This window comes from Lissotriton vulgaris, chromosome 6 (assembly GCF_964263255.1).
Source record: "Lissotriton vulgaris chromosome 6, aLisVul1.2, whole genome shotgun sequence".
In the NCBI taxonomy this organism is placed as follows: domain Eukaryota; kingdom Metazoa; phylum Chordata; class Amphibia; order Caudata; family Salamandridae; genus Lissotriton; species Lissotriton vulgaris.
In genome coordinates, this window is record NC_141694.1 from 1910448808 (window position 1) to 1910468972 (window position 20165).

The following is a 20165-nucleotide window of genomic DNA, read 5'->3' on the forward strand; positions in this document are numbered from 1 at the left end:
TCCTGTTCTTGACAAACTTAGTTTAATCTATTGAAATATTTTAGTATAAATAAAAATACCCAGTTGATAACGACAGCTAGCGTGTTCAACTTTCCATAAATGTGGATGTAAATGTAGGTGGTGGGGCAACTTTTGCTGTGTTTACTTAAATTGAGGCCCAGCCTCCCCACCTGTCCCTTTGGGCCTGGCTCCCCTTGTGTTTCTCATTAATTTTATTGAGCCAAGCGCCGGGATACCCTAGAGTGTCTCAGCGGCTCTACAACAAGTGCGGGGGAGCCTAAGGAGGCGCAGAGGTGGCGACTGGGAGGCTGTGGGTGGCAGCGGCCTGACGGAGCAACGATCCGGGTGGAGCCGGGGGCTCCCGTGATCAGTTCGCCCAGATACGGAGCCTTGAGGACGGCGCGGCAGGAGGGAGTGTCGCGGGCGGATCGGTGCCCGTACTCCGGCTTCGGTAATTGGGCACTTCCCCTGAGATTGACTCGCTGAGAGCAGTTGGGGCAGAACAGCCGGCGGGGGAAGAGGTGAGCGCCAGACAGTGGCTGTGGGGTCCCCAAGTACAGGAGGTGAAGGAGGGACGGCAGCCATCTTGTGGAACTCTGGGGCGGCACCGGGGGCACCTACATAACTCTCCTCAAGGTATTTCCACTTGCCCCCATGGGCCTCCTGTGATCGGCAGCCACGCCGTGCCGTGGTGGTGGTGGGGGGGGAGGGGCGGCACCCGATGCCCTTGTATGCTCGGGCGCCCATTCTGGGACACCGGGAGCCGCCCGATGACTGTGGTGTGTGCTGCCCCCGAGTGAGCAGCCCAGTGGAGCCATTGGGACAGTTGAGGATGACCCGGCGCGGCCCCGCGTAGTGGTACCCTCGGGTATAGCCTGGACAGTGGTTTGGGCAGCCCCCAAGGCGGTTCCGCGGTCGGGGGCGGCTGTCAGTGGTCGGATCGGCCCGTAGCTGTGATGCCCCCAGTGGTGGGGCGAGGGTAAACCAGCAGGCATTGTGTGCGGCCTCGTGGTGGTCACAACCTGCTGAGTGGCCTGGAAGAGGTGGCTATTGCCTGGGGGCCACGACTCCTGGATATCAGGCTGGACACAGAATCTGCCCCCAGAGTAGACACTCTTGGTTGCGTAGGAGAAGCACCTGATCCGCCATCATTACCCACGATAAGGGCGGAGGGGGCCACACCAAACAGGGCACCATTGATAAATTCAGCGGGGCAGGAGCTACGGCTGGGACTGCGGGGACTCAGGGCCAGGTACCAGACAAGTGGCACTCCTGGCGGCCATTACCCAGTCATGAGATATGCTCGATGCTAAGATCGGGGCTGTGGGCGCGGATTTCATTCTCCTGGGGCAGGACTTGCGGAACGCAGTGGAGCGTATTAAGGCGACCGAGACCCGCATATCGGAGGTGGAAGATGAAGTCACGACCTTAAAGAAAAAAGTGGCGGCCATGGAGAAGGGCCAGAAAGGTCTGGCGATGCGGGCTGAGGATGCTGAAGGGCGGGCCCGGCGAAACAACCTTCGCTTCGTGATATTTCCAGAGGGCTGCGAGGGAGATAGCGTGGAACGTTTTGTGACACAGTGGCTGGAGGGCTGGCTCCCCCTGATGTCCTCTCACGCTGCTTCGTGGTGAAGCGGGCTCATAGGGCCCTAATGCAGAAACCTCCACAAGGGGCCCGCCTGCGGCCAATTATTGCCAGGTTCCTCAAATATATGGACTGTGACACTACCCTGAAGCTGGCCAGAGCTAAGGACTCCCTTACGTGTGGTAACGCATGCATCCTCATATTCCCAGACTACACGTGGTTGGTGCAGCAGCAGAGACAATCCGTCCTGGCGGCCAAAGCTCGCCTCCGGGACCTTAAGTTACAGTACGCGCTGCTGTTTCCGGCCCGCCCGAGAGTAATCTACCAATCCCGCACGCACTTCTTTGACTCTCCGGAGGAAGTCTTCAAATGGACTGATGAGACTGTGCGGATGCGAGTCCACACGCCACCGGGCAGGGAATCAGACTCATCATCGAGCGAAGCGGCCTGGGGAGGCCTCCAAGGTCAACTGAGGGGTAATAGGAGATCAAGGTCCAGGCTTCGTTCGTTGTCCAGCACCGCCCTCAGGCAGAAGGATTTGACACCAGAGAGACAGGCCTTGGCAGACTGATCCGGGGATCTGCGGGGGCTGAGAATTAGGAGACTGTGGTTTGATGTCCAGATAGGCACAAGGGTTTGGGCTGGGCACCTGGTCACGCAGGGTGGGCGGGACAGGGTGAGGCCCAAGGGCTATGGGTGGCCAGTTGGGGATCCATTGGGAGGTATGGCTCAGGTCCCCCGGTTGGGGACTTGGTTCCTATCTGACCACGACAGATACTTCCATGTTCGAGAGGTATGGGGTGGGAGGATTGTTGGGGGGCTTTGTTTGACTTGTTTGATTCTGCGTCCAGATTTGTAGCTTGCAGCTCATCGCACGCACCGGGGTACACTTACACAGGCCACAAGAGTATGAGCCCATTGGTATGCCTGGCACACAGAAGGGAAGGCAGATAGTCCCTGGCTCTCTGTGTATAGTTTGCTGGAATGTTCGCTTTGCGCTAGACAAAGTTAAGCGAGGGGCTGTTCTTCACTATGCCAAACGAGGTAGAGCCGACGTACTCCTGTTACAGGAAACACACTTGCTGGGTACTGAAGCCTTATGTCTACAGCAATATGGATATCACCATGTATTTCATTCAGGATTCACACGGGGCTCACAAGGTCTAGCAAATTTAATCCATCACAGGGTACCATATCCCCATGAGAGAACTTGGTCAGACACGCAGGGAAGGTATGTCTTTGTGCAGGGTAGGATTGGAGAGGATAATTTGATGCTGGGCAGCGTGTATGCTCCACCCCCGCTACAATGGTCCTTAGTGGAACGACTTTTATCTATGTGGGGGGATATGCCAGATACACTTTCGGTTGTTGGGGGAGACTGGAACGATGTGATGGAGCTGGGTCGGGATATTTATTTGATATTTGATATTTATTGATTTGTATAGCGCTGAATCACCCATGAAGGTATCTCGGCGCTGGGGACGGAGGAACATCAGAACAGGAGGGAAGAAATTTAGAAGAGGTGGGTTTTTAAAAAATTTCTAAATTGAGTCAAATTGTGTCCTGAGCGTAACTGAGGAGGCAGGCTATTCCAGAATCGGGGGCAAGATAAGAAAATGCCTTGCCACCACTACGAGCCTTTTTGATTCTGGGAATGGTGAGCAAATGTTCGGTGCTAGACCTGATAGTTTGTGACTGGATATAAGAAGAGAGCTTGTTGGTGAGATACATGGGGCCCTTACCATTACGGGCTTTGTGAATAATACAGCCTATTTTGAACGTTACCCTTTTCTTTATGGGGAGCCAGTGAAGTTGATTGAGTAGGGGTCCAGAGGGTGTTCTAGATGGGGCATTGTTGATGAGTCGGGCAGCAGTATTCTGCACTACCTGGAGTTTATTAATGGCACTGTCGTTGGCCGAAAACAGGAGGGCATTACAATAGTCAAGCCTACTCAATATTAGGGCCTGCATGAGTGTTTTTTTGTGGAGGAGGATAAGAGTGGATGGAGGAGTGGGAGTGCTGCCGCGGTGGGGGGGAGCCCCCACTAAATTGCACTCCCTGGCAATGGGGCTAGAATGGGCAGATGCTTTGAGACATTTACATGGTCCTAGCCGGGCCTACTCATACTATTCAATGACACATGATGCCTTCTCGAGGTAGGATTACCTATTTGTTCCCAGGGGACTTGTACACAGAGTATTGTCGGCTGATATTATGCCCAGAGGCCTGTCAGATCATTCGCCCGTGGCCGTTACATTCTGAATTGAGCCAGGAAGGCAGCCACTTCGATGGCGTATGTCGGGGTGGCAGCTACAGCAGGAAGACTATAGGGGACACTTGACCAAGGAGATGGATAATTATATGGTGGCGAATTTGGGATCGGTTGAGTCGCCAGCGGTGCTATGAGAGGCATTGAAACCCACGCTGCGGGGTGCATATATCCCATGGTGTGTGGTGGCGCTAAGGGAGCAACAGCGAGAACTTGTGCATCGAGAGGCGGAAGTGGAGCCGCTGGAACGTAGGGGTAGAGAGACAGATGGCGGCCCGGCCAGACTGCATCTAGAGTTGGCCCAGCAACAATATACAGCCCTACTGATGGATGAGGCCCTTCAGGCTTGGCTGGCGACGCGTAGTAGGGTCTTTCAATGGGGGAACAAATCAAGCAAGGTGCCCCACCGCCTCTGTCATGGCACCCTGCACGCCCAGCTCCTGCCGCGTGTCCTTGATCCAATGGGAGCGCCGATTCTCGAGCCCCGAGCTATCGTAGAAAGCTTTGCGGCATATTACGAGGACTTGTACACGTCGAAAGAATCTATTGCGGCGGCGGTCATTCTGAAATTTATAGATGACCTTCCCCCTAAAACTGTCTCGGATGAGGTGCGGGACTTACTTGACAGGCCCCTGTCAGACGATGAGCTAGGTACGCCCCTGGGGGAGCTGAACCCCATTTAGGCTTCGGGTCCTAATGGCTTTTCCAGTGAATTTTTTTAACAGGTTTTCGTACAGCTGGCCCCACATTTTAGGCCGGTGGTGGAGGAAGTGCTGGAGTGCGACTTGCTTCCCCCATATTGGAGACACGTGGAGGTGGTGGTATTCCTCAAGCCGGGTAGACCTCCAGAACAGCATGCGTCGTACCGCCCGATTTCCCTCCTCAATGTAGAGGCAAAGGTTTTGGCCAAGGCATTGGCTAATAGGCTTAAGCCCCACATCACCTCGTTGGTACACCCAGACCAGGCCGGATTTATGCCTCAGAGGGCGACTCAGCATAATATTAGGCGTGCACATGTTGCGGTATCGGCTAGTGGCCGGCTTGGGGAGCCAGCTGCGTTGCTGCAGGCCGACATGGATAGAGCCTTTTATTCCCTCATCTGGGTGTAATTGTGTGCTCTGCTGAGGAAAATTAATTTTGGCCCGCACTTCTTGGCCTATTTGCAGCTGCTCTACACTGATCTCACGGCCTCGGTGCGGGTGGGGGGGGCGATTTCTCGCTCGTTCTCCATCCGCCTGGGCACCCGACAGGGCTGTCCCCTCTCCCCCTATCTTTTTGCGCTAGCCATGGATCCAGTGGCGGCCTGGGTGCGTATTGAGGTCCAACTTTGGGGGTTTGAGTGGGCGCCGGAGTCACAGATAAAATAGCACTTTACGCGGATGATGTCTTGTTCTTTCTTACTGCTCTGAACAGGTCGAGGCCACGGCTGTTGCGTATCCTACAGATTTTTGGAGAGGCCTCTGGATTGTACATGAATCCCTGCAAGTCCATGCTTTGGGTTCTGGGGGGTGCATCGAGGGTTGGAGCATGGCCTCATCCCTTCAACAGGCGACGGGGGGCTAAAGTACTTGGGGGTCTTTTTATCAGACCTGATGGGAGTGTCCAGGGAACACAATCTGGTCCTGGTGTGGGATCGAACGCGGGAAGACCTTAAGGTGTGGTCCCGCGTGCCCTTAACCATATACGGTAGGTTGGCCATCTTCAAGATGGTGGCGCTTCCTCGTCTCTTATACCAATTACAGATCCATCCCTACCAGATTTCACCTTGATGGTTCCGACAGGTGAACTCAGCGCTTGGAGGGTTCTTGTGGGAAGGGGGCACGGTTAGGTTGGCCCTACGTACCTATTTTCTATCTACCTACACCGGTGGTCTTGCTACCTCAGATGTTCTCGCCTATAATCAAACGGCACATCTGTTGGTCCTCAATGAGTGGTGGTATGGGGACAGTGGAGACCCAGCCTACGCAGTGGAGTGGCATATTATGGGCACCAACTCTCTGCACACATTATTATATTCTGCACCGCTTGGGAAGCTTCTGCCCCCGGCCACGCAGGTGGTATTCCATGTTTGGAGGCAGGTCCAGCGCAGGATGGGGTAGTGGAACGTCCTGACCCAGGAGACTCCTCTTTGGGGTAACGGACGCTTGCCTCAGTTGGCAGCCTTGCAAGGTTTTCGGGGAAGGGACTCCATAGGTATCTCAGTCCTGGGGGACATTATGACGGACCTGACACTTAAATCGTTCCAGGAGCTGCAGGAAGAGTATGGGATGCCACATTCTCAGTTCTTCTGAAACCTGCAGTTCTGACATGCTCTGACACCTAGTCTGAAGGGACTAGAGTCTCTCCTCAATTTTAGCCCTTTAGAAGCGAAGGTCTTCATGGGGGAACTACCGGATCGTAAGATCTCACGCATATACCAGACATTAGTAATTCACTGCTCCATGAATTTGTTCCATGAGACAGCATGGGAGGAAGATGTAGGTGAGCTGGAGAAGGAGGATTGGGTAGAGGCTCTGGCAAGCCCGCGGGGGCGGCAATAGCTACTCGCCTGCGGTTGGTTCAATTTAAATACCTGCATAGGGTGTATTTCACCGGCTGTGGAGGGCAGGAATGATTGGATCACCCGAGTGGCTCCGCTGTTGGCGGGAGGAGGGTACGCTTTTGCACACAGTCTGGGGTTGCCTCTCACTATCTCGCTTCTGGAGGGGGGCGTTCTCCTGCTTGTGTGAGGTATTGGGCTGGGAGCTTCCCTTTACGGCGCGCCTGCTACATGTTCTAGAGGGAGTTGGGGGCAATAGGTATAAGCGCCACCGAATGTTGCTCGGTCTCACATTGGCAAAGAGGGATATTGCCAGGGCTTGGAAAGCACCACAGGCCCCGTCCCTGGCTGCCTGGAGAAATGGGATGGATTTTTGTATGGGGCTTGAGCAGCCGATCTATATTGCTAGGGGGTGGCCCCGAAAGCACTATAAAATTTGGAAAAGGTGGACAGACTACCGGGGACTGGCTGGATCCGCCGCCGGAGGGGGATGTTCACTTGCCGGCTTGATGGGTATGTGAGCTCCGGACTGTGTGGGTGGCTGATGAGCTTGTTGTTTTTGCTCCTGAGGTATTGTATTCTTTTATAGAGACGTTAGCGCAATCAGGGGGGGGGGGGTTTGGAGGTGGTTTGTTCTAGTATGGTTCATTCATTATCAGAAATGTCAATGTCATTTTTTTCTTTTGCATAATTGATGTGTGCAGTAGTCTCCGGGGGTCCGGACCTATGCAGTGTATGTGAACCATGACAAATAAAACCGTTTTTAAAAAAAACGACTACTATTATACCATTTATCAGTTGTGGAGGAACTAAATGATTTGTTGAACCTACAACAATCTTTTAGCCTCTTGATATGCTAATGCTACTTTTCACAAAATAAATCCTCCCACTTCTCTACCACATTATACTCTCTCCCAGCTCATATTGCAAAGCTGCAAAGCAGCAAAGCAGCAAAAGTAATTTAAAGTTGGAAGGAATATTCAGCGTGGGGTGCAAGGAATATGGAAATAAAACAAAGCCTCAGCTGACAGGTAAATGGCCTTTTTAAAGACCTGTGAAATACTTAGATGAGGCCGAGTTAAGGTGTCATGAATGATGTGTGTGCCCTGGAAGCGGCTGAGACACACAAAGCCATCCCGCAGTTTGGAACTTACTGAAGGTAACAGGAGGGGTAGCTGGCCCACAAAGATGTCCTTGGGGGCCAAGAAGCCTTCCTATTACCTCCAGTAAGTGCCACACAACGGGATTGCTAAGAGGTCTTCAAAGGCCACACCCTCTTTCTCCACCACTCTGCAAACGGGCCTCCCGGAACACTGCTGGTTGGGGAATGAAGTTCTCGTGGCTGCTGAGGGACCTTTGTGGTACTTTCAGTAAGTCCTACACAACGGGATTCCTGAGAGCTGGTCGGAAGCCCCACCCCCTTTCTCCACCACTCTTCAAACACATTTACTACTTACAAAACCATATAAATTCAATGAAAAAAACAAAGTTTACAGGGATTTTATAGTTAGGAATTAGCAGTTCAAAACCTTGAAACTCACTGAAGAAAACAAAAATTACAGGGACGTTATAGTTAGGAAATAAAAAAAAACCTTAGAAATTCACGGAAAAATAAAAAGGTTACAGGAACATTATAGTTAGGCTCAGGATTCTCTCGTATAAAACCCTTGCGATTCAACAAATATAGTTAGCTGAGCTGAGCTGAGCTGAGCCAACTATAACTTGCACCCCACAATGCACTAACTATGATCTCACATAGAATATCAATAATACTTTAAGAAGCCCCAGGGAGGTGGTGGTCCTGTGGCATAATAGGCCTGTGCGCCCCCTCATCCTTATTAAAACAATGCACCCTGGATCAGACCAACCCGGGGGCAAGGTGCAATGCCCATAGTGCTAAAAGGGCTTTTGCCCCATCGTATTAATGCTGGGGAGGCCCATATGGCGTCCCCCATTGCTCCGGGGACTGCCACCTCCCCTGGGCTTATTTTATTTTTAATGGGGGGGCTCTACAACCCCCTCAGCCCGAGGACCACCAGGCTTTATTGTAATTAAAGGAGGGAGACGCATGGACCCCTAAAAAAGCCCCGGCAGAGTGCCACCTCCCCAGAACTTTACGTCTAAAAGAAGCAGGGGAGCTGTGCACCCCCACTCCCAGACCCAGGGACCACATTACATTTTCTTTTTTGCAGTTTGGGTATGTTCCTAGAAGAGATGGGGAAACCCACAATCTTTTTATTTTTAATTTGAGGGAGTGCAGCAGTATCCATTCACCCTCGCCCCCCCCCCCCCTCCCCAGCAACATTTAAAAAGTAGTAAGACTTCTGGGCCATTAATCCATGCCCCCAGCAGAGCTTACCATATTTTTTAAAACACTCCTAGTTGAAGTTTAATGCTCTTTGCCTAGAGTGCAAGACTCCTGTGGTTGTTTTTATGATTGCATTTTATGGGCTAAAATATGCTAAAAGAAAGATTCAGAGACATGCTTGATTAAAACAAATAATAATAATATGTCTCTGAGCCTTTCTCACAAAGTTGTTGATGTTTTTTATTGAAACTTTATGAAACAATTTTACAATAATCACTATTGTTAAACATTGCATTGAATGAATTACTGAAATATACATTTGATTAAAAATATTGGCGATTTTTGCAGAAAGATGACAGATTTGCTTTATATATATATTAATATGCATACCAATTGATAAAGCCACTAAACCCACATTTTATATTTTGGTTTTGTGACACTTTAACAAAGTCAGTAAGTCTGCCTGAGTGCTGTCAGGACCTGCGAGACCAACTGCATTCTACACATGCCGCAAAGACGTGTGAGGCATGGGGTTGGTTAAACGCAAAGCCTGTGGCTAACCACACACCATGCATACCTTTGTCATAAGGTTGGCTTTATATATAGTAATAAAATATTACTTTACATTAAAAAAAACTAGAAATTCACTGATCAAAGGTTAAAGTGGTGGTATAGTTAGGAATTGTAATGAAATCTCAGGTTAAGTTAAAAAGAAATTCGAAATTCACTGAAAAAACTAAAGGTTACAGTAACGTTATAGTTAGGCGAAAAGTTCAGTGACAATGTGGCATTTGATTAAATAAAAAAACACTGAAATTCACTTGTTATAGGTGTCTTTAGTAACTTTAACTTGTGCCCTAAAGTAACTACACCCTCACCATCCACTGCTAATTACCCCAGATGTTACATCACTCATGACATGATCTATGAGGTTATTGATAACATAACTGTAACATCTGCAATTTTTTTTAAACATTACAGTGTCACTGATGGTTTAACCTAACTATAAGGTTACAAAAGCACAAAATTGACTAAGCACCAGAGAAACACAAGTAATATATTATGTGACTGCAATGTAGCATAATATTTCTAAAACCAAAGCAAGATAGAACAGATAGCTTTCCAATGAAAAAAGCAAAACAATGGTGTTTTGATTGTAGAAACACTGTCTTTTTGCTTTTTTCATTGGGAAGCTATCTGTTCTATCTTGCTTTGGTTTTAGAAATATTATTGTTAGAATCGGAGGTCTCTGGTTGGCACAGGTATGCACTAGTGACAAGCAAGGACCTTCTCCTCTAGTCAGGGCAAGGAAACTACTCCATAAGAATAAACCCTGCTCACCCTCTAGGTGCGTGGCGCGAGCAGACAAGGCTAATCCTCATGGCGATAGTTAGTTAAGCATTTATGATCACATACAGTAAACCCAATGACCCACCACAGATGGACACCAGTCGTAAGGTTGTATCAAAAATACATAGACTTTATATAAAAATGCTTAGTTGCAGGATTATCACAAGACCATATAACGTTTAGCGAATGAGGCCACCAGATTTAACTAGGCAAAAGTTCTTAAGTGTTCTTAGTCAGCAAGGTACGCTTGGGGTCGATGCGCGCTTCGCGCTGGAGAAGCGACCCGTTGAAGATTGACGGACGACAGGGAAAACAAACGGTGCGGACCCTGGATCCGATGCGAACTCGGGATCGAGTTCAAGTGTACCTTTTTGTGGGTGTCTGAGGCGTTTCAGGCGTGGCCACTGGTGAGGGCGGACCCGGGATGGGGCCGACGGTTCTCCGAAGAGTCTATCCGGCTTGAAGCTCCCTCGAGGTGCGAGGCGGGTGAGCGGGACGGTGGAGGGTTGCTGCGATCCGGGGTTTGGATCAGCTCACGGGGTGAGGCGCCGTTCAGGCCAGCGGGGCATACTACTTCTTAGTACGCAGGGTCGTACCTGTGGATCTGTGGGGGGCTTCGCGTTCTCGGGCAGACAGGTGCAGCTACGGGCCTCCGGTACCAACGTACGGAAGACCTTCTTGACGTGCGACACGAGCCTTGATATGCAGAACAGCAAAGCGAGACAGTCGGGTCCGTAGCGACGTCCTGACCGTCCAAAGCTATCAGATGCGCTCCGTGCAGATTCCGGCGAGAGAAGATGAGAGGCGCACAACGTGCTCCATAGCAGGCGAGGTGACAGGAGAGCGGGCGGCCTGGCACTTAAGCAGAGAGCGGCTCAAGCTTGAGCGGGGCTCTCGGTGGCGGGCCGACCAGGCTCCGGGCTGTCACGACCTTAGGCACCCGAGTCACAACTCCGGCAAGGGAAGAGAACTTAAGGCCCAGCAGCAGACGGACACAGGCAGAATTGCACCCAATGGTCCTGGGGTTCAGTTCAGGGGGTAAGCTCGAGATCAAGCCCTTGGAGATCGTTTCAGGCACAAGTCTTCAAAGTCCTCTCTGGTCTTTTCTTCTCTGTTCTCAGCAAGGCTCCACTGCAGGCCAGTCCCTCAGGTCCGGGAGAGGTTTCCTTCCTTCAGCTTCTCTTGGTCCTTCTAGTCAGGCAGAGGTTCGTCGTGGTCAAAACAGGATCTGATTTGATAGGAGCAGGGCTCCTACATTTATACTTAGTTTCTTTTGTCTTTGCAGGCCAGGGGGCCTGAGCCTGGTTCAACCCGGTTTTGGAGCACTGTGTTGACAGGAAGCTGCCGTCTTCTTTCAAGGTGCAGGGCAGGGACATCAGACGCTCCGCAGGAGGTGGAGCCAGCATTGTGGTGGTGGAGCACAACACTATTCAGAGTCAAGGACTACTCCGCCCACCCATCCTGGTGTAAGTACTCTATTCACCACCTGGAAGCCCAGACTGTCCCCTGGAATTCCCCCAGCCCTGTCACTCACACATCCCAGAGAGCAGACACACATCCTGGCAGAGGCGGGCTGAAATAGTCAGGCGAGCAAATGCTAACTTTCTAAAAGTAGCATTTGCAAACACAGGATATTACAATAAACCTTACTAAAGGAAGTATTTTATCATTCTGAGTTCAGGCATACTAAACTTGACACTGTGTTCCCTGAGCCTGCCGGGATTATAGCGTGTAATAATTCCGGCAGCCCATTCTGGCCTATGAGAACAGGCGGCCCTTCAATAGTGAAGATCGAAAAGGGTGGTAATTCACTATTAGGACATGCCACACACATTAGGGCTTGTCCTACCTTATGCTCACAATGCACCCTGCCCGTGGGCCTACCATAGGGGTGACTTATATGAAGTTAAGGGAAGGTTTAGGGACTGGCAAGTGTGGGCACTTGCCCAGCCAGCATGACAGTACCAGAATGCACGCAGGTTCTGCAATGGCAGACCCAAGACACATCTTACGAGTCCGCTTCTGTGGGTGGCGCAACCAGCGCTGCAGGCACACTAGCAGCATTTGTATTTACAAGCCCTGGCACTCCTGGTGCACGTTACTGGGGACTGACAGTAAATCCAATGAGCCAGTCATGGAAATCAATTACATGGAGCAATTTATAGTAGGGAGAGCATATGCACTTTAGCACTGGCCAGCAGTGGTAAAGTGCCCAGAGTCATTAAACCAACAAAAACAGGTCAGAAAGAATATTGGAGGAAGGTAAAAAGTTCAGGGAGGACCCTGCTGAGAGGGCCAGGTCCAACAATTATGCTACATTGCAGTCACATAATATATTATTTGTGTTTCTCAGGTGCTGGGTCAATTTTGTGCTTTTTTTAGTGGAGGTTCTTGAACCGTCTAAATTGGGGTGCATGTGGGTCACACCCCAGACCAATGCAGCAAGGTGATTGAAAGGTTTAAGAGGCTGTCGCACTCAACAAGGGTCTGGTGCTGGGCCCTCCTTTTTTGTCTGCGTAACTATAAGGTTACTATAACCTTTGATAGACATATATATATATATATATATATAGAGAGAGAGAGAGAGAGAGAGAGAGAGATAGAGGGATAGAGAGATATATTAGATGTAGATATATGTGTGTGTAAGGAACAATTACTCGAATCTCCCAAAGAACTGGGCAGGGCACAGAATCCACCTATATTTCTTAGCTTTTTATTGTAGTAAATCTGCCATTACGCGTTTTGGCCAATCCTGCCCTTGCTCACATACACGCAGCGTGAAAGGCATTCCATATATAAAGCAATCGCTTGCTGTTTGGTCATGGAAGGCAGACTACGCAACTCCAATTGTCATGTCACGTTTGAGTTTCTACTTCAAACATGTTGTCGGGAACCTAATTCACATTCAATATTCAGAAACACAAATTTAACGGTTATTTCAGGTCATTGATGTTTAGGGTAAACGTGATGCCTGTGTGATGACTGGGGAATTTAAGGGACACTTTTTGTTTCTTATGACAAACAAAATTTTATTGTGGTAATTTTCTGACTCTTTTAGGTGTTGGTGCTGTAATAACAAGCATAGACAAAACCAATCGATCTTGCCTAGAAAAGCTAATGGCTTTGTCAAAGCGTTTAACCATGTTGTACTGCAGCGTAGCTGCTCTGCAACGTGGCTGAACGGTTAAAAAAGCACTATGACACTGAGTGCTGGCTCCTCATAGGTGCTTCCCCATGAGGCTTCCTGAATTCCTGAGGCAAATGAAAAAGGTTTGTGGAGTTGGGATCGAGGAGAGAGACCACCACTACATTCAATCTACCTCATTAATATGCATGAGGTAGGTCTATTTGCCACCCACTAGTAATCGCTAATGAAGCTCAAAATAATTTCATACATTAGATATACAGATTTCCTAATTGTGATTCAGGGAGACTAGAAATTAGGAAAACGGTATTGTTAATGTTTCTACATCAGACCCTTCGTCTTATATATCCCACCATTTGGACCATATTCTGTTGACTCGATCGACGTCCGTGGACCCAGGAGTTCTTATAAATCTTTTTACAGGACAAATTCTATGGTACAGGTTATGTCATAAGATTTATACAAATACCTAGGGGTATACCCATGGATTTTCCTTTATTATTGAGTACCCCTGGTTTTGATTAAAATCAAACAGAATGGTCTATGAATGAGATGCAAGGATTCCCCTGACCATATAGAATCCTTTGATTAGCAACATGTTTCGAGCTTAGGTATGCCAGAATCGTCGAGGGTCTTCATCAGGGTATTCTGACTCCGTAGCTATGCTATGCATTCATACCACATGAGAAAGGAGAATTTTTCCTATCAGTAAACGGTCTGATTGGATGTCACTCGAGTCATACTAATCTACAGGCTTCATGGTTCAGTGTGGGGGAAGGCCTTCTCTGTAGTCACATGTGTGTCAGGAGAAGTACGCTGCCTGAGCATCTAGTCAGGCCCCCCTTCCATGCGGTTTCATGATACTATATAAAACACACAAGGAGTCTTACTAAATGGGGTGATAATATTTCTGATTTCTGTTATAGATCTGGGGCAGAACAGCTAAGACAATGGAAAGAAGCCGAATCCAATCTTGATGTGAAAAACAGGCTGCAGGTGAGTGATGGACCATCTACTCTATCCTGAGTGCCACAGCTTTGTCTCCACTCTGTCTGGGATCTCATATGCTTGTCAGCTACATCAATGTCCTTCTAAGAGGTTTATGTCCATTCAAGACACCACTGTGCAATTGCCACAAATACCATCCACTTCGAAACAGAATGAATGAATGTGTGAATTAGGCACCGTCAAATAGTACTTTAGAGGTTTGGGGCCCTGTTAATAAATTCAGTAGGTGGTTTGGCGGATTGCAAATATGATCAAATTAGAGTGAGGAAAGAAGGAGGATGGAAATGAAGAAATGTCAATATTGAGGACAAGTGTGGCTTTTATATGAAGGAGAGGTTTGATCGCGCTTGCAATGGCCACTGCATGGATCCAGCTCGCAAGGTGATCTTTTTTGATGTAAGGTAGGAGGTGCCAGTGAGACTGAGAGGTCAAATGTAGAGGGGGCACCTGCTTAGATAAGGAGCAAAACATAGAAAAGGACGCCTCATCAGGAGCAGCACACAATGTTAGGACTACTTCCCTGTCCATGCAGTCAGGACTAGAGGTGGGGGACAAGTATGGTTAACTCATATTTGAGGGGGTGCTTTGAGGGGTGGGGTATGTCGGTGCAGTTATGGTAGTTATTGCCTGTGTAGTTATTGCTAGGTTAGTTTCTTTTTTGTTTTCTGATTAGCTTGAAGCTGCTTAACAAGCCTGCATGAAACTTTCCCCAAAAATGAAACCCTGGTTGAATTCCTGATGGCAAGTGTTGTGAAGATCCATCAAGGGGGTGCCAAAAAACAGGGGCAGTCCCAAAAGTGACATTTCCTGTTTTAACTTCTATAGGATTCCTTGCTGCTTGATACAGAGAAACTGCTGAACAGAATTACATCAAACATGCCATGCAAGTACATCTTTACTCACGGAAATGCCTGTGCTTGGTTTGGTGTAAATCAGTTCAGTTATTTTCGAGAAATTAGAGTTTAAAAACTGGCCTGGTCTAGGCTTGAATAGGCTAACTTTTACATCTTGAGAATTGGAAAGGTGTGCTTTTGATGAATAGGCACAAGATTTGACCGATGCTTCGGCTGTTTATGTTACTCTCTGTATCTTTTAATTTGTACAGATTCGCCAAAAGGGACATATTTAATGGCAGTGGGCATTAAAAAGAGCTCATTTGCTAATAATTGTGACATCATTTGACGAATCCATGTGAAGTTTAGCATCTTTAGTCTTCTGTGAATATGACAAGTTTTGTTCAGACTCGTCAAGGGATGGGGGGCATTAAAATGGGAAATAGCACTTTTGGGACCCCTTCTACCTTTAGGCCCATGCTTGATGGATCTGCACGACACATGCCATGAAGAACGAAAAAAGGATGTATGTTTGTGCATGTTTGTCAAATGGTACCAAAGTTATCAAGAAAATAAAAACTGTCTTTCCAGTGGAAACTCCGATCTAATCGTAGCTACACAGACACTGACGGCACCTTTGTTTTATATGTATACATATTACCTACAGGCAGTTGCCAGAAGGTAGTTATAGTTAGGACCTGATTTCTATCAAAAAGCGAATTTTAATTTGGCAATAACTTTGACGTCGTTTATCAAATCTTCAAGAAATTGTCAAAACTAATTCGACACTCACTTCAACTCCTGTCTTGAAAATTTCGGGGTGATCCGTCAAGCAGGGGCAGAGAAAAAGGGGGGTCCCAAAACGCTTTTTCTCCGTGTAAATTTCCGTAGGAAACTTAAAAAATGGCTACAGCCCAAACTGCTAATCGGAATTTCATCAAATTTGGCAAAAATTTAGCTGTTGGTCCAGAAAGCACTTTTTTTGTTAAATGGTGTAAATCCACCCAGTAGTTTCGGAGAAATGAAAAGATTTCTCAGATATACAACTGTGGCTGTGGTTTATCTGCGAACCCTCTCGAGCTCGTGCCTGATATCTGATTGGCTGCCAACACTTTAATCCAGGAAATGTTGGCAGCATCTTGTGACTCAGTTGAACCGAATCTCAAGCAAAACATTTTAAATAAAGATAAGGGGGCAAGGTAGAAGCACCCTGACCCCCCCCCCATGGCCGCTTATGGAGGTACAACAGGGACCCCCACCCCTGCCAGGGCGCAAAAAGCATTTTTTAAATCATCAGGAGTCGTGTTAGATCTGTGAATCCCGCCGATTTTTTACAATAAATTAAGCACAGTCTCCTGTGCTACCTTTAATTAGGCCCCCGGAATAATTTGAAATAATAATGCAGGCCACGCGGGCCCCCGCAACCCGACCACCACTTCCCTGGGGATATATGCATATTAAAGTGCATGGGGAGCTCCAACTCCCCCATGCAGCTCCGGGGACTGTCACCTCCCCAGGGCTAATATACTAAAATGCAGGGGTCCATGTGCCACCTCCCCTGGGCTATATGAAAATATAATGAGTGGGGGTGCTCCAACCACTTCACATAGCCCCTGAGACTACCACCTCTCCGGGACTAATATATTAAAATGCTAGGGCCATGCGCTCCCCTGCTGCCCTAGGGACCGCCACCTCCACTGGGCTATATGAAAATATAATACGTGGGGGGCTCACGCAGCTCCGGGGACCGCCAACTCCCTGGGATTCTACAGAAGATGGGAAGGTACCGCATGACCCCCCCCTCCAGAAGCCCTGCATGACCTTGGAGACCGCCACCCCCAGGGCCGGCTCCAGCAATGTCCCAGTGTGGCCACCCCAAGGACATTACAGTTTGCTTTGGGATGGCGTGAGCACTGCTTCTGCCATCCCACAGCAAACAGTGTGCATTTTGGTCTCACTTGCTCAAAGCGGAGCACACTTTGCTCTTTACACCTCAGGCGCTGCATCTTAGCCCAAAATAACCCAGGGCAGGATGGGCAATGAGGCACCCCTGACTAAAAATTGAAAAAAAAATGGCAACTCTCCCAGAGGCCCCGTTCCTTTTCTCCACCACTCTGCAAACACGTCGTCTACTCTGCTGTTTTGGGGAGGAAGTCCCCTTCGCTGGTGAGGATCCTTAGGGGCCAACAAGGCCTCCTTTTACCTCCAGTAGGCCCACACAGTGGGATTGCTGAGATGTGGTCAGAGGCCACCCTCTTTCTCCACCACTCTGCAAACGTGCCTCTGGGTGCACTGCTGGTGGGAGGATGATGTCCCCTTGCCTCCTGAGGGCCTCAGGACCAAAGTGGACCTCTTCCACTTTAAATGGTGGAGAAAGGGGGTGTGGGTCTCACTGGAAGTAACAAGAGGGCTAGTAGGCCCCCAAAGACCCTGAAAATAAAAGGGGACTTCAACCATCAATCCATCCATTAATCAGTCCTTTATAGAGCGCAGCAAATCACCTGTGAGGGTCTCAAGGCGCTGTGGTTGCTAGCAGCTTTGTTTCGCTCTGTTCAGTCGAACAGTCTTCCTCCTTCCTCTCACAGCCTTCCTCCCTCGCAAGAGTCCTCTTCTCCTCACCTAGGACACTGGCCACCTTAAAAGTATATGGATCACTTTTTTTTTACAATAGCAGCATTTATTAAAAAAACATCTATGAGTGGTGGAGAAAGGGGTCGTGGCCACTGAAAAAGTCTGAGCAAACCCACTGTGGGGGACTTGCTGGGGCTAACAGGAGGGGAGGTTGGCCCCCAAGGACCCTCAATAGCCAAAAGGACTTCGTACCCCTGCTAGTTGTGCGCCAGGAGGTGCGTTTGCAGAGTGGTGAAAAAAGGGGCGTGGCCACCCACCAGGTTTCAGCAATTGCGCTGTGTGGGACTTACTGGAGGTAACAGGAGAAGTTAGTTGGCCCAATAGGACGTCATTGGGGGTCAACCACCCCTCCTCTTATCTCCTGGGAGTCCCACACAGTGGATTGCTAAGAGTTCTTCGGAGGCCATGCCCCCTTTCTCCACCACTCTGCAAACGTGGCTCGTAGTGCACTACTGGTTGGGGCATGAAGTTCACTCTATTCCTGAGGGACCTTGGGGGCCCAGAAGCCCTCCTGGTTCCCCCTGTAAGTCATACCCGGCGGGAATCCACCACTCACAGAGTCGTTACCATAGAGTTACTCACGCACCTACTCACTTACCCATGCTGTCAATTACATAGCCATTTATATATATAATGATTTGCTTATATTTTTAGTGTTTTTGACTCTGCTGTTCAAAATTTGGCATATATTTTGCATGGTCATCTAATTTTTATTACATTCACATTTGTGTTGATTCATCAAGGGGGACATGGTTAAAAGAGGGGGGGCTAAATGTGTCTACTCTTCTAATAAGTGTGGTTCTGGTACGCAAATTCGCAGGAAATTTGACAGATCGTGAGCATTGTTAGACCTGGCACCATTGGCGTAGGTCTCCCTTCGATTTTTGCTGTTGCCCCATGTATTTTTGCTGGTGTTAGATGCTTTGGGCACTGTGCCACTGCTGTCCAGAGCCACAGTGCAAGTGCTCCCTATTGTAAATGGATGTATGAATCATTGGTGCCATGTTTGGCTAATTGGTTTACTTGTCATACCCTTGTACAGTGCACTGAGTGTGCCCAGGGCGTGTAAATCCAAATGCTGCTGGTGGGCCTTCAAAAACCTTGAAAATTGTGAATATAATTGTTCGAGCAATTGCTATGGTTTTGTAAAAAAAACTATTGTAATAAGTGAAACCATTAATGATTTGTAAATAATTGTTGGATGCTGTGATAGTATGAGTGATATGGTTGAATGTTTGACTAGGGTGAATGACAGTGTGCATGGATTGAGTTTGAATATGTAAGGTGATTGTTATTGTACATATAAGGAATTTTTTGTATTTTTTGTATTTTTGATGTAGATGTTGAAAATGTAAATGTGGTCAAATTAAATTAAAGTAATATACTGAGAATTAGAAATTAAACAAAAAGAATAACTCAGACTGAACGATACGTCTTTTGCCCATGTTGTTTTGAATTCCAATATTTTGGTGCGAATATATAGGTATGTGATTTAACAGTATTGGCAGATGTTTAGTTTTATATCGGCTGGTGGGCCTGCAAAACTGGTTGTGCCACCCACAGAAGCAGCCTTGTAAAATGTGTCTAAGGTCTGACATTGCACCCACTTTCCAGTCCGGAAACCTTCCCTTTTCTTCATATCAGTCACCCCTATGGTAGGCCCAAGGGCAGGGTGCATTGTAAGCATCAGGTAGGACAAGCCCTGATGTGTGTGGTATGTCCTAATAGTAAGTTACAGTCATTTTCATTTTTCACTATTGAAAGGCTACCTGTTCTCCATAGGCCAGAATGGGCTGTTAGTATTATTAAAGTTTATAATCCTAACTGACTCAGAGAACATGGTAGAAGTTCGAGTTTAGCATGACTGAACTCCGAATGATAAAATACATCTTTTAGTAAACATTCTGTGTTTACAAATAACACTTTTAGGAAGTAGGTACTTGCTTGCCTAACCTTTCAAGCCTGCCTCTGCTAGGTTGTGCATTCCTTTGTCTGGTTTTGTAAGTGACAGGGCTGGGGGATTCCAAGAGACAGGATGAGTCATCCCAGTGTTGAATAGAGAGATCTGCATCTAGATGGGAGGAAGGAGTTGCACCTGAACCTTGAATAGGACTGTGCCTGCGTTCCACAATGCTGGCTCCACCTCCTGTGGGGCGTCTGATGTTTCTGCCCTGCACTGTGAAAGGAAAAGAGAAGTCTGGTAAACAGTGGGCTTCAGAACTGGTTTGGACTGGACAAAGGCAAGCCCGTCTGCGCCCGTCAGCGCAAAGGAAGCGTTCAGCGCCAGCTACGCTGGTTGTATGGAATCTAATGGAGGGGTTTCGGGGGTCATAGGCTGATATTCAAGGAAGATGCTTCTTGATTTAGGTGAGTCTGTTACTAATAGGGGGGTTATACAATTTTCTGACTCAGCACTACCCCTTGGTGACTTTCTTGATAACGGCCTCCTAATATGCGGTCTCCTTAATGTTAGATCTCTTCCTAAGCATAGCGTCG

General features: G+C 48.3%; 1 protein-coding gene across 2 annotated transcripts in view; it reads left to right on the plus strand.

Moving 5' to 3' along the window:
* LOC147709889 (uncharacterized) overlaps positions 1-20165 on the plus strand; it is a 239011-nt gene that overhangs the window by 153437 nt on the left and 65409 nt on the right. For both annotated transcript variants that reach the window (XM_086928328.1, XM_086928329.1), the window contains exon 4: positions 14124-14193. In XM_086928328.1, the coding sequence (XP_086784454.1) occupies positions 14124-14193 (70 nt within the window). The remainder of the gene's footprint in view (positions 1-14123; positions 14194-20165) is intronic.